We start from the raw sequence: 25,364 nt of genomic DNA, 5'->3' as shown, positions 1-25,364 counted from the left end.
CGCGTAAAGTGTCAATGTGTCATAACATGTGACGTAGTTTCAGAATGTGGAATATGAACGACTTCCATTGTCATAGTCTGTATGTGATAATAGTGGCTGCATTATGGCGGGAAGAGGGAATTGGTACCTATGAATGGTCGTTAGGTAGCGGTAGCAAAATCACTGTCTGACAAACCCAGACCCCGTTAGCACGTATTCACTGTTAGCATGCTAGTCTCAAAGGGGCCATATTGTTTTGTCACGGAGACGTTAAAACATATATATCCCCTTCCTTTTTGTAGTGGTTGAGTTGAAATTTTATCTCAAAGGCAATAATGCAAATCCATATATTTACCATTGCTTTTAGTATGCAATGTTTTAAATATAAGTAAATTTTATATGTTTATGTGTGTTTATTCCATACTCATTACCCATGTAAACTAAATATTCATACAATGAACACTATTGTTTTGTAGTTAAATTAGAATACGTGATTGTAGTTAAATTTAATAATTCTTAATTACCCGTGGAAGTGCTAATTTACGCGGTTTTGGAAATCTATTACCAAATCATTGTCTATTTTAAACTATCCCTCGCAATAGTTGACTGGTCTGCACCGTGATCTTCTCCTGTAGGTCAACACCCTTGTCATTTAACCAGTTGATTTTCTTTGGAACGCGAAATACTTGACGAGAGATTTCTTTTTTTAGTTCCTTTGAAATCTTTCATGAATCTCAAATTATCTATACATTCAAATCAGATGGCGTTTTGACTGAGAACATTTTCTAAGACGAAGATTCTTTAGGAACATTAAGTAAGAGGCCGACATAAATATAGGCTATTGAATAGTTTTAGAAACCAGAACGCGTTGAGAGAAAAGTGTAGCCTACGAGCTTCTGTCTGGTTGAAGCAGAACCAATTTACGCTGCGATTAGCTAGTCTGGATAGTCAATAGAATCACTTCAAGTCTTTCACACAAAATATTCAATTCTCCAGAGACATAAGTAAAGGCCAGCTAGAGGACCTCTGACGACGTAATATCGATTGAACACAGTTTTATATACAAAGTTGCAACTACAAGCAAATGTGATGTAGTAGTCCACTGGGTGTTCTAGAAACAACACACGTCACTAGATACGGGTAAATGTTCAGAACATGGGTTTAACAAACCGAAATTAATTTGTTCCGTGGAGGTTAATGGCCAGTAGCATGGTAACCAGCTCAGTTGTTTTACTCCAGATCTGTTAGCTATGTGAACCAGGTGCAGAGGTGGTATCAGGTGGTATATGCACCGATCAAAGGGATAGTTGAATAGATCGGGATTCCAGATACGTATTCTTTTTCCAAATAGCCATGTCCATGGGGTATGAACAGCCAGATAGATTATCTTCTTCTCACTATATAGGTAAAGGTTACTCCCTCGGCTGAATCGTGCATACATGGGCCAATATATAGTGTCGTGTTTTGTTGTACAGATAGCGGCGGAAGATTGTATGCGTTATGAATATGGTTCACTCCACCAGTATTAAAGTAGGCCCAACAATACTTTGTGATATTGGGATTAACTGGCGTAAACAACCAACGCGAAGTGATGTTAATGGTTGTTGTGATAGCTGTAAACCACGTCGACCTTAAATACGTTGATAAACTGTTCATTAAAGTTCCAAAAAAGAAATGAAATTACGTTTTAGTTTATGACTATGGAAGTAGACATGACAGCCATTTCGTACATGGGTTATCACATAAAACTACATTTGATCTTTTAATTCACCAGAAAATAAAACAAGTATAATATATTTCTTGACATAGTCGGACGGATGGGACGAGAAACCAAGTCCCGTGTACACATTGGCGTGCACGTAAAATATCTCGTGGCAGTTGGAATTCGATATAAGAGTAGGCCGTAGTGTCGCTGTCAGGGCTAAATTTTCCTCATAGCACACTGTATGACGTATACCCGTCTTCACTAGCGCAGTCAGAGCAGAACAGTAGGACGTTCAATTCATTTCATTTCATTATATTTCTTGCTATATTATAATTAGATTACCCCCACATGTTATGGATTTAAAACCGAATACGTGAGCATTAACTCGCGCAGTCCTACAACCACAAACAACAACGGGTGGGCCTTTAAAGGTCATATTTCCAGAGCCTTTTGGCTATGAAAAGGGTGACTAAATCTTCTATAAGTGGCCATCCACACATAGAAATACACTCTACTCCAAGTTAAATCCACCAAATGTCGACTAATCGCCAGAACTTATTATTGATTATTGGTTTAATTAGCACCACGGATGCAGATAATGACCGGTCGACGTTTGTTGCGTCTCTAATTTAGAGACTATGGTTCCGTATCGGGCTACTTAGTGAAATCTGTATATTGGCTAAATTAGTGGGTTTAAGTGTCCAGTTAATTTGTAGCTTTAGGTACAAAATCTATAACTAACCGGAGACATTTTGCTTGAAGAAATAAAATGATGATATTATAAATTAATAAGCATTAACATCTGACAGATTCGCCTATAAACAATACATATTTAGTCGAGTATGAACAGAAATTGATATATAATTATATTTTCCTGCAACATCTTATAAAACATCTTCTGTTACAACCAGGGGATCACGTGGCTACGTGGGTAAGGCGCTGGCTCGCTAGCCTGGAGGTCGGGTGTTCGATCCCTGCATTGGCCGAGAAAGTTCATCCAGATTTTCCGGCGTGGTTCCCCCTTGTCAGTGATACAGGACGGAGGGCCTGACAAGGACAGATGTCTAGTCCTTCGCATGAGACGAAAAACCGAGGTCCTGTGTATACATTGGAATGCATGTAAAAGATCCCTTGGCAGTTGGAATTCGATATAAGAGTAGGCGATAGTGCCGCTGCCCGGGCAAAATTTCCCTCATAGCACACTGTATGGCGTATGCCCGTCTTCATTAGCCCAGGTTAGGAGCAGAACAGTAGGACGTTAAACCCCATTTCATTTCTGTTACAACCAGTTAAATGAAGACGTGTAGTAGTGTGCTATGAGAGAAATTACGACCAGATAGCAACGTTGATGTTTACTCATATTTCCACTGTCTTACGAGTGTCACACCTCCAAATCCCTCCGCTCGGAACCACCGACAACCTATGCATCATATAAATGAGTATTCACTGAAGCAGATGATGGGCCAATTCGGAACAGTGGGACGTTAAACCAATTTCATTGTATTTCCTTCCACTAGGACATAAGAGATAAAACAAGGCGGAATAAATAAAATAGAACTCACTTCCCGCTGGTTATCTTCTTAAACTGGTCGTAAATTTCTTCCACTCCAGGTCTCATATCAGGTGCTTCAGACCAACATTGTTTCATTAGTTGTATATATGGTGGAGGCGCGAATTGAGGGGACACGGATGGACGGATTAAAGGTGGCGGTTTCTTCAACTTTCTAAAAATTTCTGAAAATAATAAACAGTTAACATTATCACAATCTGATTAAAACACAGATCCAATTTCGTTTCGTTTTTATAGTTCAAAATTTCGATTTTACTTGTCTTTACTACACTTGGATCTGGAAGCGTTGTCATTTAACTCGTGTTCTGCTTGAAATGAGGGGACAGCCAATCAAATGGTTTGTCGAATCGAGCGTTTGACCTTTTTTGCGCGGAACTGTGGGTAGACATTAGCGGCAATAGAAATCAAAACAAAGCAAAAATAGATAAAAAATACATGTCGGTCGCTAATTGGTTAATCGAATGACTGACGTAATCGGGTCAAATTGCGCTTACTTGGTACCTGACGTCATAGAACGTGAACTCCCACTATAACTTGTTATATCTACATGTAGTGTAGGCCATCGAAAGTATAAAAAACGAAACGAAATATAGATCTATATTTTAATTAGATTGACATTATCAAACTATTAAACTTGAATTGGAACTATCTAATATGCATTGCAAGATAACTTGTTTAAACCAAATAGACCTCCATTTAAAGATGCATTATGTAAGAGATAAATCTGCCTATTACAGGTTTTTATTTTGGCTTCAAATGCTATATTATTATCTAGATATTTATTCACATAACATGCTTATAATCAACTCTCTAGGCCATCGGAAGAGTTCTCGATTAACAAGTAACGATGATACGATAATAAACATTATATGTCAAAACTTCAAACAGTGATAACGTCGCTCCGAATAAAGTAATTTGAATAAAATTTTCAATATATTAATTTTAAATTATCTATTTACGATTTATTATAGCAAGAACGGCCAACTCTTTATCTAAATCTTACATAGTGTATTTTTAAGGTAACCGAGCGTTATTTTAATGTATCCCAAAGTTTACATGGATAAATGAAATGAAATTAAATGGGGTTTAAAGTTCTACTCCGACTGGGCTAATGAAGACGGACATCTCACATGCGCCATACAGTGTGCTAATGAGGGAAGGTTTGCCCGGGCAGCGGAACTATGGCTTACTCTTATATTGAATTCCATCTAACAATGTACCTTTTACGGGACTTATGCTTTTCGTCCCATCTGAACGACTAGACAGCTGTCCTTGTCAGACGCTCCGTCTTGCACCACTGGCCAGGGGAAACTACGTCGGAAAATCCCGATTAACTTTCTCGGGCTTTACACAGCTAGATCTTGGGTTTATGTCCCACCCGGTAGAATAGACACACGATCCATGTCAGCTCTGCATCGGCTACCAACAACACGAACGCTGTCTGTAAGTCTACCATACCGACACAACCAACATGGCCAAACCCACGTATTCAATCTTTAGCCATAAATTCGTTTCAAGCAGTCGGCTGATTACAGAAACATGGCAATTAATTGGTACAAGTGATGAAGCAATATTCGTTTATAATTAACATCTATCAATTGTTCTTAATACAAACGAACAGACAGTTACGTACATATAACAATATGATTGTTTTACTTTATCCTGTTAGCGTTTAATCACTTTAGATCAATACAGAAAACGTCGTAGTCACAGAAACATAAAATGTTTTCAAGTTTAAATAAATATGAATATTAATATAATAATAAATAGTACAGAAAAACAAATTAATTGGCGTCAAATAAAGTTCAACAACGCACGTAATAGAAATCAACAAAAAGCAGAATCAGACAATACCCGTCTTCTTGTATTAACAGACATTGTTTAGTATATGAAACAGTTACCTCCCCTGGGTACATGTTTTATAACATTATATTACATTACTGTGTGGACTGTTGATCTTATGTTTATAATCTTAACGATAAATAGATTACTAATAGCATATTTCCGTAAAATATTTAACCTTTTGGTCTAACAAACAAGCAAAAATGTGTGTTAAGTAGATTGAGGATACGTATGTTATAATATGTGTTTTATAACAATATTGAGTTAAGACCCATAGGTGTTATCGGTTTCTCATATTACACATACTTCCCTCAAAACTAGTCAACAAAATGATTTAGAGAGAGAGAGAGAGAGGGGGGGAGAGCGGGGATATGGTTTAACATACCATCAACACAAACTATGTCATTTCGGGACTAACATAATGGTTCAATTTTATTTCAATAATTCGCTTGCGCGTAGGGGTCTTTAGCAGTGGGAGATAAACGGAGGACACGGTGAAAATCCACGAGGCCGGACAGGCGACCCTGCGTCATGTCGCGTACGAGCGAGGAATCGAAACTACGTAACTTGACTCAATGACATACCTTATGATTCAACGCGTTTATTTTAAGATTATGATTGTCTAACTGGGGTAGCCCCATGCATGCTGATAGTACAATCACTGACGTTTAGTTTGGGTTATTGTGGTGATACTGGGTTATATTTACTATGGTAGAACAATAAGTATGTTTATTTTGAGGTTATGGTGGTGTCGCCAAATTATCTCCATTATGATAGAACAGTTACCAAATGTTATTTTGAAGTTTGGGGTTATGGTGGGGTGACTGAATTATCTTTACAGTTCTAATGCAGCTACCAATGTTTAGTTTACGGTTATGGTGGTGTCACGTAATTATTTTTACAATGATAGAACAGTTATTTTGTTTTTGTTAGGAACAATATTTTATTCATAAATGAATAGGACTGGCGAGCGTGGTGTGGACTATTCAACCCCATCTTCTATAAATATAAATAATTCAATTTTAACATAAAAGATGACAAGTATAATCAAATTAGCGGAGTTGGAACGTTTAGTGAATTTACTTATATAAATATGTGTTGCCTGCTTTTACTCTAATATTGATCAAAAATTCCTAATCCTAGTCTAGTGGGGCTGGCGAAAAATGTATGAACTTTTTCAAAAATTTCATTTCAGTCCGATATATTTTTAGTGCCATCATGGCGTAAAGTGTGTGATGAAATAAAAACTGTGGACAGGGAAGCTTTTGGTCTTTTGCGTACCTCTGAATATAGAGGACAGTGTAATACGTATCCTCAAAGTAATGACAGAATTACTAATTGTTGGGTTTTGATCAATAGTTCTTGACTTTTACTTTTTACCCAAGGGAAGAAAATTAGGTAGAGGTGCTGGCGATATTATTGGATTATCTCTATAATGGTGGCACAATTACTAAGTGTAGTGGCATTAGTGAAAGATAATAACATTGATTAGTTGATTGGTGTTTCGACACCAAACAACACAAAAAAGTACTGTATTGACCTGTTATTTCTCGTCAATAGAGATGGAAGTGATAAATGAAAAGAAAAACCTAAAAGAGAATAAAATGGCCTAATTTGGGTTTCTTTCTCTAGAATTTGGCACACAGAAACTAAAATCTTGAATAAATTAAAACTGACCTTTAGGTGCTAAACCTGTTGTACTATAGGGGTCACTTCTTAATGCTACTTCCTGCATTATTATAGCGAAACTATATACATCTCCCTTTTCAGATCCCTTATGAATCTGGTTACCTTCTAGACGTAAATATTCTGGTGCTGTCCACAATAAATCTATAAAATAGAATAAAAAATAATACAATGGCGCTGCATGTACCAAATCTACAGTAAAGCAACAAAATAGTAAATGTTATAAACATAATAATATGGCTCCGACTGTGCCAAATCTACCAAATAGCATTTATTAGTAACATAATAATATGGCTAGGCCTATACCAAATCTTACAAATATAGACAAAGCCCTATCTAAACATCCTTTCCATAAAAAAAATATCAAATAATGAACAAAATAGCGTAGAATCACATATATTATGACACTATCTGTACCAAATATATACAACACAATTTCTAAACATAGTTTCTGAACAACAAAATATATACACAAATACAAGATTAGAAGTAATGTGGTACCCATTCCAAAATAATTTTGTAGTATCCCTCGATCATATATCTACAAATACGTCACAAGGGCAACAAGTGGTGGACTGATAAAGTGCCTGTGGATATGGTAAGCCCGGGGAACCTATGTTTATGGCCTCCCGTAGTTTGAGGGACTATTTGTATCTTAATTGTACGTATTGTTGATAAATTGGTAAGGTTAGGTTACTACGTGAGAGCATCACGGGACCAGGACACATTATGTACGAGTAAATGTGTTATATTTTCAAATAAACATAATGACAATCCACGAATCCCGCTGAGAAAACTTTGTGCACGCTACTCATCAACCCTTCTCTCCCCCTTATCCCAACTCTTCACCCACATCACATCATTGATCCATATCAACTATTACACCTGTAACGTAAGCGAATATTGATTGCAGGTATTTAAAGCATTAAAGATACAATACGTGAAATGAAATGGGGTTTAACGTCCTACTGTTCTGCTCCGACTGGACTAATGAAGACAGGTATACGCCATGCGGTGTGCTATGAGTAAACTTTTGCCAGGAAAGCGGCGCTACGGCCTACTCTTTTATAGAATTTTAACTGCCAAGGATCTTTTACCTGCACGTGAATGTGAACACGGGACCTTGGTTTTCCGTCCCATCCCAAGGACTAGACAGCTGTCCTGCACCACTGACAAGGAAAATACCACGCCGGAAAATCCCTAAGAACTTTTTCGGCCAACACCGGGATTGAACATGCGACCTCCAGACTTACGAGCCAGCGTCTTACTCACTTAGCCACCAATGCATTATGCAAGAACCAAATCTGCCTTTTACAGATATTTATTTGGGGTTCAAATTTTATATAAATCATTATTTAGACATTTATAATCAAGTCTATAATCAACTCTCTAGCTTATCGGATGGCGGAGATTTAAACGAATTGAAATGCCATTGTCATTTAATAAATCTCGATTAATAAGTAGTAACGTTGCTACGATAATATAAAATCTATGACACATCTTGTCAAAACTTCAGACAATGATAACTTCGCTCAGGATAAAGTAATTTATATGAAATTTTCAAAGTATTACTTTTGAATTATCTATTTCGGAACAATTGTAGTAAGAAAGGCCAGTCCGTTATCTAAATCTTACATAATGTATCTTTAATCGTTTGTTTACGTAATGTAACATTTAAGTATATTCATTATAACGTTTACACGATTCACTGGTATTGGCAATTGTCTTTATTCAGACTGAAGGCAATGTTTGAATTATTCACCATCACGATCTAGTATTTATGTGGCTTTTATTTGGACCATTACAATAGGTCAATTGTCTGCAACTCTAAACACTTCCTCGAGCTTTGATCAAATTAGAGCCACCATAATCACAAACCCCACGTGAATTCGATTCTTTTTCACAAATTACTCAACACGTCATGTCATATGGGGTCGGATGACTGAATATTCTATGCCTTCTTTATTGTCAACATGGTTTGCACAAAGCTACTACAGTACCTCCATGTACAGAAAATCCGGGGGGGGGGGCATGGACTTTATATCATAAGATCTGTAACCGAGTCACGTGGCGAGAATTCGACCCCAGACTTGTACTGGACGATGAGCAAGGGCACTCTCCCACTCACGTAGGGTTTCGCAAGGTCCGCTGGTTTAACCCTAATGCTACAGCCCCATACGACCTACCAGATTTTTGAAATAATACTGTTCCATATGTTAGTCCCGAAATGGCATTGTTTGTATTGAGTGGGCGTTAAACCCATATTACTCTCTTTCTCTCTCAATAGTGTTAAAACAAAATAATATATCTTCTTGGTATTCAGGGCCCTGTTTCACAAAAACTTAAACTAAAATCACTAAAATAGATTTTAACTAAAATCAAAATGAAATTTTAGATTTTATGCGTTTCACGAAGATCGATTGTAACTTCAAATGCAATTTTAATAGATTTTAGTTAAAATTGCTTGCGCTCGCGCAGTGCACAATTCCGACGAGGGCACATAGGGCGTAAGCATAAACGCTTCGGAACTAAAAACTGTTGACAGGTTGAACTAACCGTTACAATACCAACGAGGAGAGTTTCATACGTTGTAAGAATGTCTGCACATGGCCAGACAGTCGTAGATAGATGAAATAAATAAGTTTATTACGTATTATTCGTTTTGTAATGTATCAGTTGGTTGGCCTTGGACTTGCATGTCGCTTTCGTGACCTTGGCATTTGGTTTACTCGCAGGTTTCAATGGAAATAATGCGTATCGATAAACTAAATCGCTTGAATTTCGTAGTTTTATGGTATTTTGAATAACAGAAACTATTGAAAATTGTCACAAACATGTGATATTTCTGCCTAGATTCGATAAACTAAATCGCTTGAATTTCGTAGTTGTATGTGATATTTCTGCCTAGATTTGAAATGTCAGTCCCATATGGACCCTTTCAATAATACTTTTAAAATGCCAAAGTGCTACACTCCTTTGGATAATGCCTATCTATCTTACTAAATTAATATTGATTTTTTCCCCAATATAAAATACCCTTGGCTCTAATATAAATCATCATAACCCCAAAACCATAAATACTTTACATATGGCGTATCTAGAATTATAGGACTGACGGGGTTTCCATTCCCCAGTTGTACGTGACAGGGAGTAGGATCGCCCGTCCAATTTACTGGATTGTCTCCGGGTCCTCCGGTTTCCTGCCCGAAATGACCTATTTTAAGTTAAGACAAATTTTAACTTACAATATTATCTTAGTGGATTTTATCTAAAATGCTTAAAATCGTTTTGTGAAACGCATCTATCTTAAGTTAGGATGGAATTTTAGTTTAAGACAATTTTAAGGAGATTTAAGTTTTTGTGAAACAGGGCCCCGAGTAACACTTTCCATTTGCGAAGTTCACACAGCAAAGATAATCTTACTGCGGCTTTGTACTATATGCAATGATACCCATATTAATTTGTTTTTCCGTCTTTATTAACCCAGTCTGATCAGAACAGCAAGACGTAAAACCCCATTTCATTTCATATTACTTTTCTTCGCTTATATATTTATCTTTAAATTTATCCTTTCATAAATCCTCCTATTGTTGTTTTTACTACATTCAATGATACCAATGTTAGATTTCTTTGTTTATATTTTCGTTTAATTTATTGATTAACAAGGTTTTTTTCTGGTTTAATGTATTGCTTAAAACTTATACTTGAAATAAATCTGATCTAGAAGAATAACCTATAGGGTGAATCAGCTTTACTTCACAATATCTATCCATCTATACAATACTACTAAAATATATAATCCATATTCAATATCGGCTGTCAACGTTTTTAATCCTTGATTGACGTTTGGTATTTTAACTTCTATCGACATTTCTAAAACTTATACAAGCGTGCATAATGTACAACAGACAGACAGATCCATATACCATAGATAACTTCGGCCCACGATGGCTCATTTATCAAGGCGCTGGATCACTATAACAGTGCGAGAGGGAGAGAGATGGGATTCTGGCGCGTAGGGTCTTTAAGCCGTGGGAGGAAACCGACCGGAAGGCCCGGGGAAAACACACGAGGTTGACACTTGACTCAATAACAGACCTTTTGGTCCAACGCGCACCACGTTAGTACAAAATCTATACAGCCTTCCCGTTTCACATACGTAAACCCACGAGGTTAAACAGGCGACCATACTCCGTGACTTGAACAAGCGTGGAATTAAAATCCCGCCATCTTGACTCAATGACAGACCTCATGATCTAAGACACACGTGTTAACCATACGGCCACCTACCCCGCATGTAAATCAGATATATCCATATATCATAGTTAGCATCGGGACCACGGTGATTCAGTTCATTAACCGAAAGGTCATATAGTTCATTTCGAGGCTTGTATTACGTTATATACCCTTTGATGTTGGCCGTACCATTATTTCAAATAACGTACGCACAACATGCAAATTGTACATTAGATGATACCAGATGAAATATCGGACTCGGGTGACGATTTCATTAAAATACACCTGCTGGATAGTGTCTGTATTTTAAATTGTTCAATGGTCTAAAGCAAGACATTGTGTAATATATAGATACAACTAATGTTCTCGTGTAATATCAATATATTTCTTAATTTCTAATTCTCGGCCATAAACTACGGTAATAACATGAACTAAAATGGGGTTTAAGGACTGCGCCGACTGTGCAAATGAAAACGGGCATACGCCACGCTGTGAGCTATGAATGAACATTTGCCAGGACTGTGGCGCTACGGCCTACTCTTATTTCGAATTCCAACTGTAACGGGTTCTTTTACCAATCTCGTTTCGTTTTTTATAGTTCAAAATTTCGTTTTACTTGTCTTTATTACACTAGGATCTGGAAGAGTTGTTATATTACCGGCGTTTTGGTTGAAGTGAGGGAGAGAGAGAGAGAGAGAGAGAAAAATGGGGTTTAACGTCCACTCGACACAATCTAGGTCATTTCGGTACTATTGAAGTGAGGGATAAGCCAATGAAACGGTCTGTTACGGTGACTTCTTGGCGTACCATGCACGCAACTGTGGGTAAACCACTAGAAACGGCAACGCTGATTGATTAATCAATGTCTGGCGTCATAGAGTCAAAAGCCGCTCGTACGACCCCTGACACGACCTTCGAGTACAACTTGTCAGATATTCGTGTAGTGTAGGCCACCGAAAGTATAAAAAAACGAAACGAAATATAGATCTGTATTTGAATCAGATTGGTCCTTTTTCATCCAACCTACAAGGTTTTCGCAATCACTTATAGATGTGAAATAGATTGTATAAGATATACTGAAATTCAACATTTAATTAAAGCAAATTATTGATCAAGATATAGTGAATCCAAGAGACTCATGTTGACATCAATAACGTGGAAGTATTATTAACCGAAAGTAAATATCATTCACATCAGACAAATTAGCAATTATATTTGATCTTTAGGTTTACAATTCGATTGAATGAAATTATATTATACAAAAAACTATAACTTGAAGAAAATATAAAGGGAATATTGTGATTATTAGATTTGCCTACATCTGACATGGGCCATGCTGTGCAATTAATTGCATTTTCTTTTCACTTTCTACGTTTCTATCGAATAAAATGATTCTACCTTGGATAGTCCTAGTTTGATGTAAGCGTACCAATTAATAAAGGGATGGTTGGTGGTGTGATTGGTTTTCTGAAACCCACGCCGTATAACATGCAGTCACAGATTCGACCCCATCCTTATATATATGACAAGCAATAGTATCGCTCGTCGAAACTCGTGGTTATTTCTCAATTTCATAAGGGAATACAACTGTTCTTTAACAACAGAGGAATGAATAATCAATACATTAATTTTCTGTGCCAATTTAGACGACAATGCTAACGCTTCTAATGTCCGGTTTCAAGCCTTCAAAAGCAACTCTTGGGACTTCAAACATTCCAGGAGCAACCCTATTTATTTGATCGGGATAGATGTACAACCCAAACCATGAGCATATAATACGAATCTAAATCAATTTTTGACTATGAAATATTTATGTATATAAATATATAATTAAATTTAGACCATTTTACGTTTCGTATTAAGCACTATTGCTACTCGTTAAACAGTAATTATATTGGATTGTTTCTTTATTCCCATGGATTTGAAATACTGTGTGTCAATGACTGCTTGACCATGTGCACTACTCTCTACCAATATACCAGGATATATAACGACCGGTTTAAGTTCTAGTTTATTTGTAGGATCCAAGTTGATTTGTCTGTACTGTATAGTCTTTATAACCACCTGTTAATTCTAGTGTCTTCACTGACGTCCGTCATTAATCACCTAACAACAAACATCTAAGATGAAGTCTGGCTCATGTTTCACCAGACTTGATACATTGTTTGTACAGAAGAGAAGCCGGGGCGATAAAGGGGAATTTCTAATAAATAACAGGGTTGTCCCCGGGGGAATCCCTTCGATTAAAGCTATTATCGATTATATGTCCTGCGAGTGGGAAAGCGACGAGACTCAGTTTTCTCAGATTCAACGTGCTGTACTATTATCCCACAGTTGTAAATCTTCATTTCTGTAAATACCATGACTCACTTAAACGGTGATACTCGCGATCACTTGCCCTACATATCACTGATCTATATTATCAGAAGGTGCCAGTCAATCCCACGTGTTATATATGTTTAAAACATTATTCACGGTGAAGTAACAATTTCCATTCAATACTTCCTCGAGCAATGTCACACGTACTGCGTAATTCGATGGCATTTTATAAAACTTAAAAATGGTAATTTGTCCATTGGTACAATCATCCAAATGCCGACTACAGGGTATTTGTTTGTATAGTGTCACTCTGTATCTCAAGGACAACCCCCAATTTAAATTTAACAGAAATGACCTGATTTTCTCTACCAATCAGTCTGTTGAAGATGGACATACGCAATACAGTGTGCTGTGGGTGGGGACAGTTTGTCCGAATAGCGGTACTCTTATTCTAAAAAGTTATTTTATGTGCACGCCAACGCGTACACGTGACTTCGATTTCTCAACTAGACACTGTGTTTTGACAAGGGGAACCACGCCGGAAAGTCAAGATGAATGTTCTCGGCCGGCAAGGGGATCGATGTAGATCCAAATTTAAATCTAACAAAACAATTCATTGTCGCAATAACGAGAAACTTAATGCTGTTGAATTTGAAAGCACCACCATTGACCATTTGTTCACGCGTTCCACAATTCTTACTATCACATTTTGTCACTGAATATATACTACAACTGTGCCTGATTGATGGCATCAACTTGTTTTCGTGGAGTGTTTTGGTCTTTTTCTAGATTTTGTTGCATCATTAGAAAATTTGCATCTGAGTTTGGTGCCGCCATATTGAGATTTAAAGGATTAGGAATTGAAATCTAAGTGATGACTTTTACATTTAAAACGATTTTAACAAACAGCATCTAGCTTTATAATAGGGCTCATTCTAAATACTGTTTAGTATCAGTGCTTTTGTAGAAAGGGACTGGTTTTATATTTGCTTCCTTGGGCGGATACTGGTAAAATTGTCACTAAACAAATTGCCTTAGTTTTGTAACCATATCATGCATTAATCGTGTAGCAATCTCTTCCCAAATATCTCACAATTATTTATGTATCAAACGTGTCAACAAACTTCGATGCAAGGTCAGGTCTCGGATCGCATACGGGGTGCACATCCCGTGTACATATTGACATGTACGTAAAAGAAAACTTGACAGCTGAAATTTGATATAAGAGTAGGCTGTAGTGCTACTGCCCGGGCAATATTTCCCTTATAGCACACTGCATGGCGTATGCCAGTCTTTATTAGTCCCGTAGAAGCAGTACATTAGGACGTTAAACTCCATTTCATTTCATTTTGTGCCAATGGTTATCTATAATATTTGGATTCAAAATATAAATAGCTATATTAAATCAACCCCTTGGTGGTGTAGGATAAAGGCCCTGACAAGACAGCGTCTAGTCGTGCGGATAATACGACAAACCGAGGTCACATGTACGTGTTGGCATCAACGTAAGAGAAAACCTTGACAGTCGGAATTCGAAATAAGAGTATGGACATAACATTGTGTAGCTTATACCCTTCTCGGTTAGCCAAATTGGCACAGAAAAGTGGGAACTTAAACCGCATTTATTTTATTTCAGTTATACATCGTCCAAGTTGTAACATTGTGGCCCTGTAACACATGGTATCTATTCCGTTTCTGTTGAATTAATTATCCGATATTAGGACGTATCGCCCGGTTATTATGTATCTATCTGTCCATCTAGCAGACTCGACGGGTTCTTATTCGGCACCGCGTCAAATATTGTAATTATACTAATCCTCGGATCATTAGCTAGGGAAGAACGGAATTAATAAGTCACTGGTTCAACATCACTCAGACATTTTACCGATATTACTCAACGTCTGACCCCTGTGGCGAAATGTTGACCTCGTACTATCCTGATAGACAAGTTCGAATTCAGTTACATTTTAGACCACTGAAGACCACTAATTAAAACGTATATGAAGGCCAACCTGTCTGGTGAAAATTAATCAAAGATATCATTGGACTGGTTTTGGATTCGGAAAACGCACCTTTTAGTTTCAAATAATCTTACGATACTGGTAAATATCGGGTCAAGGCACAGAAAAGCTGGACAATATGAATATCACAATAACTTATTTGTAACTTTGTGAGGAATTATGAAGACATTGAAAACAGCAGAATACTCAATTTCAATCCGAGTCATAAGATAGAACAACGACAGCTCGTTAGATGTGTAGGGGATGTTTTCGACGCCTTATATCTTGATAACAAAACACCAAACAGTCCGTTTATTGGTTTTAGAATGGTGTTGTCAATGTCTGCCCCCTTGGGCCTTTTATTGATTACTTGCCGGTCATCGAAATCCGCGTATTTCAACACATTGGGTACATCATTTAGATAAGGAGGTCAGTTGAATTACAATTCTTTATGATTGCTGTTCTCTTATCGTCATTTAGATTTTTCAGACATTTGATTTTCAAGACTGAATCCACGCTATGTACTCAGAATAAGTATTTAAAATTTGATTAAGAAAAACAGAAGAAAAAAAAATCTTACTTTCAGTGTCCATTGCTAAATAGCGGATATTGGCTAAATAATTCTTTTTTTTTATCGGATTCGCTCTTATAATTTATATAACGTAAATACTTACTGTTTATGTATATTATTAACTTTTTATACTTTAATCCTTTATTTATTTTGTCAGTGTTCTATGTCATAATATTATGTTTATTGTGAAGCATCTGTAAGTACATTTGGGGAAATGGCGCTATACAAATGCTTGTAAATAATAATAATAATAATAATAGTGATAATAATAATGATGAAGAATTGTTATCCGGTATGCGTCAGGTTTATTCCAGCTCAAATTTATGTTTGTTAAAAAAAAACCAGTAATCATGGAGCGGAGATGTAGAATTTAGAAATGGCTAAACGACGACTTCATCACCCTCCATGTCAGTACTATGCAGTCGTTAATTAATTAATGTCAAATGTTTTATTCTAAAATGATTGTAACGAAAACACCCAAAAATCTTCCAGCGGAATTGGAGATTTAAAGAAATGACTTTAATCTTATCCACGCCATCGTTGGTCTTACGTTTGATTTGACATGACGTCGGCCTTACAGTTCCCTTTGCCAATCAATCTAATTCGACACATTCTTGCATTGACTGGTCGTTGAAAAATCTTATAAATCCTCGAATTGCAAAAGTGATCTGCATGTTTTATATAAAGAAGAGTATACTGTGTAATTAATTACTAATTCCTGTTTTTCTATATTACCGTTTTTCTATATTACTGTGTAATCATATATATGTCTTGTATAAAAAAAATGAATAAAAAAATAACAACAACATGTGTCTTAAAATCGATAAATATAACTCAAAATTGTTCTCGTATTTTGTACTTTTTACGCTGATCATTTTCATTGGTCTCAACACTAATTATAGAAAATTATTACTTATTGACATTTTAGTTGTTTATACGTGTATAACTTGAGACAATTGTTTCCAGTATGTTATGTGTGGTGTGGGAGTTTTACCGTGGTGAATATATCAAATGGGACATAAAAATAGAATTTATTGGGCATTCCGGTGAAGAGAAAGATCATCACAATAAAACTAGAATGTCGAAGCAATTAAGCGGATAAAGTAGAGTAATGTCCCCAGGTGAAGAAAAAAAATACGAAGAATAAAAGTAGAGAATAGAAACCTATCTTCTGAATAAATATATAGCAGTCGTTCTTAAAGGTCAATAAATCTCGAAGTAGCATTAAGACAAAATAATGTAATAACGGTAGATGGACTTCACCGAGGTATCATGGAGTATTAATGGCGCCTACGTCATTCAGTGTGTGGAACGCTGGGTTGCTGTTTTAACCAAGAAAGTTTCTCTGGATTTTTCCGGTGGTTTCCCCGTAACCCCGAACCGCGGTAATTCAGTGTGTAAGCTGCTCTGTGGCTAACTTAGAGATACCCGTTTCGGTTCCACTGTGGCTCGAGTAAGTAACTCTGGTTTCCCCTTATCATTAGTGTAGGATCGGGTGGGGGTGGGGAGGTAGTGTCTAGTTGTTCGGGTGTTACGACCCTAGTCAGTTCGAATTAGTAATGCCATTTCGACACAGTTCGGGCGACATACTCATAGCCCACTGCTAGCCTATGTCCGTATTCATTCGCGTGGGTTTAACAGAACAGTAGGACGTTCAACCCCATTTCATTTTATTATTTTCATGGCACAATAGTAGCAAGTGCGACGAAAAAAGTAAGCATTATATACCTCTAGCACGATAACCTCCACTATATTTTAACACACAATTAAGTTAAAACAGAAACTCAAGTTAGTAAATTGTCCTGCTCTGCACGGAAGGATTAAACATTTAATTTTTGAAAACAGATGTCTCAATGTCTCATGTGTTTTGATTTGAGATTAAACGTAAGATGTAGTAAAGTATTACAAGATAGGAAAGATTACAAAAACCTTTTTTACACAACTCACAAAAGAAGTTTAATCCGTGCAAAGTCGTCTTGATCAATCCAAAAAATGGGGATTTTGTAGCACGCGATGGTGATATTAGCGTTTGGAACTAATATCCCGTTTTACTATGTTGCAATATCAGCTTGTGTCCGACAAAATTGAAAACCTAGGACGCTTTAGTGAGTAGTTAATGCCACTCTTAATGAAACCAGAGCACCTCAGGCAAAGCGAATCTCTTTGTTGTTGGATTTCAAACCGTTCACAAGTACCAGACGCACTTAGCTTTGTTAGTTCATTAATGGTGTCAAAGTCAACTAGCTAAAAATAAAACGACAATAACGGTAAAAGGAAAACACAGACACAGCATCTGTATGGAAATACACAGAGGTAGATATAGATGATGTCCTCTAGACTATTCCAGTTATTAGGCCCTACCAATCACCCACCCTCGCGACAAGAAAAAGATAAAAGTGGGTTATAGAATTGAGCAAAGCCGGGAATGATGCCCGGTGTTTAAGACTACAGTTGTTGAAAGGAAGTCCTATGTCCGCGTCAAAAATATCTAAGACATTGGTTGCCCCCCCCCCCCACCTCAGATATTGTGGCCCTATGGCACAGCATATTCAGCACAACCATAATCGTACATGGGGTCATGCAACAGCAATTCAAATGTGGACAATATTTAGATAAAGATGGATTTAATTGCTAGAGAAGTTGATGTCCCTGGCTTTATAATGTCACAATTTGAACAGCGTTTCAGTGGCAACTAATAATTCCATAATTAATCATTACAATACGCCGTACTCGTAGAAGAACGGGATTAATCGTTACAGGACACCGTACTGATAGAAGAACATTACATTAAATACAACTGAAAACACAGATCGAAAATACAAATCACAATGGTAATATGGGTGGATAAAAAATAAATAATATAATGATTCTTACCTAAAGTATCCTGTTCTCGGATTTGTTTAGCTCGTCCCAGAAACCCAGGTAATCCATAATCTGTTAATTTTAAAACCCAGCGACTGTCTATAACACAATTGGTTGATTTCAGATAACCATGCCATTTTAAACTACTGTTGTGTAGGTATCGTAAACCCTAAATATATATATTATTAACATAATTTGCTGGTTTCAGATAACCATGGACTTTTAAATATTATTAAAGTAAACAAAATAATAATAATAATAATAATAACAATAATAAAAACATGTACGATCGCACAATATGTACCAGAAACCGTAAATGACGTCACCGCCGCCATCCCGGAGTAGGAACGTGATATCAAAAGTCCAAGGAACAAACGTGTCTAGTGACATGATGATTATACTTGAAGTGGGTGATCTATCGTCCTTTTTCGAAGCGCGTCGCTATCTAGACGGGGGCCACGTCGGCTAAGTGAGTAAGACGCTGGCTCGCTAGCGTGAAGGCCGCGGGTTCGCTCACGGTGTTGGAGAGAAAGTTCATCGGAATTTTCTAGCGTAGTTTCCGCTTGTCAGTGGTGCGAACGGAGGCCCCAACGAGGACATTGGCGTGCACGTAAAAGATTGCTTGGACGTAGCGCAGCTGTCCGGACACAATTTCCCCCATAGCACACTGTATGGCGTCTTTCCGTCTTTATTAGCCCAGTCGGAACATAATTGTAGAACGTTAAACCCCATTTAATTTCCTTTCTTTTCATTGCGATCAAGATGATGATGATAAACAAGAAGATGAATAACGCTGGGTGACCAGAACCTGCGCGTCGCCATCAAGATGAAGAATTTGAAAAAAATGAGTGGTGTTTGGAACTCAGTTACTGGACCAGAAGAAAAATTACTAATAATGTTGGGTGATTGGGTGGTTTAAGTCCTGCGCGTGAAATCTTAAGGTCCCTCAGTGAGTCAAGTGGTGTGATTTTGATTCCACATTGTACAGGGTGTAGTGTATGTTCCTGCAGCAACGACTGTGAGTTTCATAACATCTAGCCTTGCTTCTTTACTTCACAATTCCCGAACTTATAGCTATGTTATCTACAGGCACGTGAGCAGTAGCGTCCAATCAGAGGTTTTGACATCGCGACCTTCACGGAAACCGTGACATTGAATGAACCTTGAGCTTTGCAACTCAATTATCACAGATAGACATTTTAGCTTGAAAGCGCGAGACTTGGTATTCGCGACGATCGAGGCATCTGATAGGCTCACAAGTTGGGCTTGTACCCAATCGAAATTAGTGCCGATATATGCGGGGCATTACATGAAGGCCTTGATAAAATGTACATAGTTAAAGCCAGACCAAGCCTTTTATTGAAGATGTGGGTAGTGTCGCCTGTCCAGCCTCGTGTGTTTTTTTCCTCCCATCGCTAAAGACCCCTACACACTAGCGAGTTATTGAAATGAAATTAAAACATTCAGAACTGAAAAGAACTAGTTTGTGTCGAGTAGACGTTTTTAAACCCCATGTCCCTCTCGGGATATCTTGTAAATTTAATTAAGGAGTGTAGAATCTGGTAGTAGATACAGGATTAATAAATGATAATATACTTTACTTAGCGGCATTTCTACTAGAACTCTCTAGTCGTAATCAATAAATGTCATTGATGCGATTAAAGATGAGTATCGATTCAAGATTGGAAACATTAGACTAAACGTTGATTTTTAAGAATGGTTAAGGGTAAAAGTAACAACTAGTATAATCGCTTGAGTGTGGGTGTGACGTATAATGGTACACAAATGGCGTCAGAATTGTACGGGTTATGAAATAGTGACAAGTCTCTGTAGGTTGACCATGCTAATACGAAATGGCGGTATGAAAGTCAATTCTTAATTCTTACTTGCCTATTTACCAAAAAAAAAAAAAAAAAAAATCAAGAAGGAACAAAAACGAAACAAAAAAACCCCAGTCGCATCTTAATATTTATCCCAATATATTTGTGTTTTCAGATGTCTACAAGATCCAAAAATTTTGTTACCTTTGCATGCACATAATCTTTTATATTGAAATACGTCGATATTTTTTCTTTTAAAAAATATACAAGAATATTTATGGGATAACAGTTTTCTGGTGTTCAAGTGATGATCGAACATTTACTTGTATGTATACAGTAGGCTATACACGTCAGTAGATCGTCAGTATTAATTGGGAACAATTCTCTATTTGATAAATATTTTTATTTGCGTGTGAGGAACGAGCTGCACAAATAACAATGTAGATGGTGTCAAGATACTTCTGACGTCACTGTTGTTCATCTATCTACAGTTACAACGTCATCTGTCATGGCATTTACCTAATATTGATCAGTTATACTCTAAATCAAGACGTGGTAATCACAGATCATTTCTTATAGCTGTCTGGTAAAATAACATAGATTGATGAACTATGGAACTCAGCTACTGACATATTTAAATTTACATTAATGTAAGAACCATAATAAAAAAAAACTGCAATAGGTAGATTTCGCTCTTACAAAATGCATCTGTAACTAAACCTATTAATATACATGGTTTAATCTAACAATATACAATATACATTGTACATATATTTTGTAATCTATGGCAAGTCAAAGCGGAATTAATTGGAAGACCGTTTTTCTGCATGGAAAGAGAAAAAATCGAGTATATAACAGTTTTTTTCATCACCTTCTAAGCATTTTTTTTCTGTACAAAACGACGTATAAAGATTCAACAAAGATTATTTTTTTCCATTGCTGCTCTTGTATTTTGTTATAGTCAAGTCAATTTATACTGTTCACGGAAATATTTTACCACTATATTCGGTTTTTATAAACAATTCAAGAAAAAAAAATACACATGTCAAGACGAAAAAATTCATATGTCAACACTAAAAAAATCACATGTCAAGACGGAAAAATTCAAATGTCAAGACGAAAAAAAAATCATATATCACGAGCACGTGACCCTTCAAGAGCACGTGACCACAAAAACCGATGACGTCACTGCAAACAAAGATGGTTGCTTTTCATTTTTTCTGGCCGATATTTTTGCATTGAACATGGCACGGATAACACCTCATCCAGATGATGAAGTTGATTTTCTTTTACCCCTTCCGGGTTTTGCTGCTGAGGCTGGCGCACAATGGGACACATTCGACTTGAACAGGGCAGGGGACAAAGTTGATGACGTCATCGGTTTTTGTGGTCTCGTGCTCTTGGAGGGTCACGTGATCGTGATATATGATTTTTTTCGTCTTGACGTGAATTTTTCCGTCTTGACATGTGAATTTTTTCGTCTTGACGTGTATTTTTTTGTCTTGACATATGAAAAATAATTTTGTTGAATTTTTTTCTAAAAACCGAATATAGTGATAAAATATTTCTGTGAACAGTATAACTGACTTGACTATAACAAAATACAAGAGCAGCAGTGGAAAAAAATAATCTTTATTGATATGCGTCGTTTTGTACAGAAAAAAATGCTTGGAAGGTGATGAAAAAATTGTTATATACTTGATTTTTCTCTTTCCATACAGAAAAACGGTCTCGCAATTAATTCCGCTTTGGCTTGCCATATTGATCTAACAATATACAAGATACATTGTTTAAACTAACAGTATACAAGATACATTGTTTAAACTAACAATACAAAATACGTTGTGCAAACTAACAATACAAGATACAGTGTTTAAACTAATACTATATAATAGACACAGTGTTTAAACTAATACTCAACAAGATACATTGTTTAAACATACATTATGCAAGAGCAAAATCTGATTATTGCAAGTCTTAATTTAGGCTTCAGATGTTATAGAAATTATAAATTAGATCTTTATTTAAACAACAAGCCCAAAATCTACTCTGTAGACCCACGGATGGCTCGGCTACAGCTCGGATTTAAATAGGATTTCACTTATTAATTAATTCAAATATGGCGCATCCTGATGAGAATACGTCAGTTAGATCGAGGCTAAATGATAGAGTGTACTTAGCGAGGCCGCTGTAGAGCGTTTCCGCATGCCATTGAAAACTTTACTTGATAATTGAGATATGTAGGTGGAGTTAACACCTGTCAATCAAACGACCGGCCTAGGTGAAGGCACATTTCACTACCATTTCTAGTCAAATATTACAACGATGATAACTATGTTCAGAACAAAGTAATTTGACTGAAATTTTCAATATATTCTTCTTTCATCATCTACTTTTGAACTGTTATAGCAAGAATGGCCAATTCTCTATAAAAATCTCCCATAATGTATCTTTAAATTTACCCTATATACATCGTTTAAACTTACCCTAACTAAGTCTATCACTAAACTGTATTTAAAATCCCAGTCTAATTTTATATCTTCATTTCTTATAACATCCTGGAATAGAACATAATTATAAACGATGAAGATAATGACGTGCAACGATACATAACGTTCACCTTGTCTGCAAGGACAACAAAGATATGCTGTCATTTAACTCCGGTGTAAATCTAATCTTTACAGTGAGCCAAACAGCTTCGGATGTAGACTATGGTTGCGACTACAGTCTGAACTATAGTATGGTCACGACCACAGGTTGAACTATAGTACGAAAATCCGTGCAACCGAAAGTTGCCCTTGATGTAAACTTGCATGAGCTAGACCATATAGTTTTATGCACGGAACAGCCCTGTAATACTTTTAACCCATTAATTAGCAGACTGTTATCAAACAACATCATGTAGTAAACTGTATAACACTTCAAATATAAAAAACAACAGTTTTCATCTAGGTGGATATTGATATCACATGATTTCTCTATCCATATAACACGTCTATTTACGGTTAGATGAATATGGTCTGTCCTGAAGAGGAAGTAGACTAAAAGAAGGAACGGCAATGCTTTAAAAGAGCATTGATTGTATAGGGATATGGTTGGGGAATTTGGTCTTTCGGTCTGGCTTTACTATTATCAACATGTGGAGAAAACTGTTTCATTTTACTAAATATCCCTGATTTGTCCCAAAGCGGGAATGCACTATACGAATCTTTGATTGTATAGGAATGTGATTAGGGAATTATCTCTCCATTTGACTAAATATCTCTGTCGCAGTCAATTATGTCCGTCAACTAATATACTCCCAGCTAGCGACAAAAAGGTAATAATTGTTTTAAGGCGTTCAATTGTTTTATGTTTGGCCCAGACAAGAGATGTTTCCGCCAACTATTCTCGTTGGTATACTTATAACATGTCTATCAATCGCACCCACCTGTTATGTTTTGTAGACTTTTGGGTAGAAAATCATTCGAATTTACATTTTACGTAAGGTGCGTGATAGTTAAATCGCCACAGACTATTGACCTCTCGTAGGAAATAAATCCATTCAAGATTTGTATCCGATAATTAAAGTATGTTAGGCTTTTTGTATACCTAATTACATCACCTAACATCATCGGAATGTTCAAAAATAATTTTTAGAGTCCGACACATGACGGTGACTTGATATTGAAGTCAACTGGATGATAATTACCAGTCTGAGAGCTGTCGGAAACCCATTTTCTTCCTGAAAGAGTCACTTCGAGATGGATGGCCGAATGGTGAGCGCGTACGCGTTGCATGATAAGCTCTGTCATTGAGTCAACTGGCGTGGTTTCGACTCGCCGGTTGTACGTGACAAGAAGTTGGATCGCCTGTCCCACCTTCTGGCTTTTCTCCGGGTCCTCCGGTTTCCTCCCACTGTTAAAGCGAATTATTGAAATAAAATTGAACCATATGTTAGTTCCGAAATGACCTAGTTTGTGTCGAGTGGACGTTACCCCTCTCCTCTCTCTCTCTCTCTTTCTTGAAAACAAAAATAACATTTTCATTTCCCCTCTCTCTCTCTCTCTCTCTCGCTACGCAAATCGTTTGGATTAAAGCTGACAGTTCTTTCTCATCTGACCTCCATTTTGAATGGCCACAATCTGCCAGTTGACGTCATGAGTTAGAACTTTAACTATTTTTAACAATAAGGGTGACAAATCCGGGCGGAATCTCGAAACACCTTAAAAGAAATATATAATATAATGCAACATTCAGATTCTAAGCCAAAGAGTCAACAAACATTGCACAACAAAAGAACAGCAATAAGAAAATACGATTTGTTGTAAATAGTTGGAATACATTCAGGAAATCAGAAGATACAATTACTTTTCTATATCCTGTTTCTGCAACTTAAATTTTACAAATGGCCTCTCTTGTCTGTCTAACTATGTCCCCGAATTTACTACCTTTGGCGTTGGTTTAAACAGTATTTATTTCGAAAATATTGTACACTTTGAAAGGGAGAGAGTGAGAGAAATTGGGTTTAACGTCCACTCGACACAAACTAGGTCATTTCGGGACTAACACATGGTTCAATTTTATTTCAATAATTCGCATGCGCGTAGGGGTCTTTAGCAGTGGGAGGAAATCGTAGCACCCGGAGAGATCTCACGAGGTTGGACAGGCGACCCTACTCCTTGTCACGTACAACCTGGGAATCGAAACCCCGTCAGTTGACTCAATGACAGACCGTATGATACAGCGCAGTGAGCACGTGCTAACCATTCGGCCATCCCCCCCCCCCACTTTA

General features: G+C 36.9%; 1 protein-coding gene across 1 annotated transcript in view; it reads right to left on the bottom strand.

Moving 5' to 3' along the window:
• The window catches only part of LOC126811621 (retinal guanylyl cyclase 2), a 34,783-nt gene extending 10,579 nt beyond the window's left edge, over nucleotides 1-24,204 (bottom strand). The window contains exons 1-5 of the mRNA XM_056098336.1: nucleotides 24,190-24,204; nucleotides 23,077-23,148; nucleotides 18,783-18,939; nucleotides 6,774-6,926; nucleotides 3,247-3,418 (exon numbers count right to left, since the gene is read on the bottom strand). Of these exons, the coding sequence (XP_055954311.1) occupies nucleotides 3,247-3,418; nucleotides 6,774-6,926; nucleotides 18,783-18,939; nucleotides 23,077-23,148; nucleotides 24,190-24,204 (569 nt within the window). The remainder of the gene's footprint in view (nucleotides 1-3,246; nucleotides 3,419-6,773; nucleotides 6,927-18,782; nucleotides 18,940-23,076; nucleotides 23,149-24,189) is intronic.
• Nucleotides 24,205-25,364: the final 1,160 nt, after the last annotated feature.

Source organism: Patella vulgata, chromosome 1 (assembly GCF_932274485.2).
Source record: "Patella vulgata chromosome 1, xgPatVulg1.2, whole genome shotgun sequence".
Classification (NCBI taxonomy): domain Eukaryota; kingdom Metazoa; phylum Mollusca; class Gastropoda; family Patellidae; genus Patella; species Patella vulgata.
The sequence above is the reverse complement of the archived record's forward strand: the minus strand, read 5'-3'. Positions and strand labels throughout refer to the sequence as shown.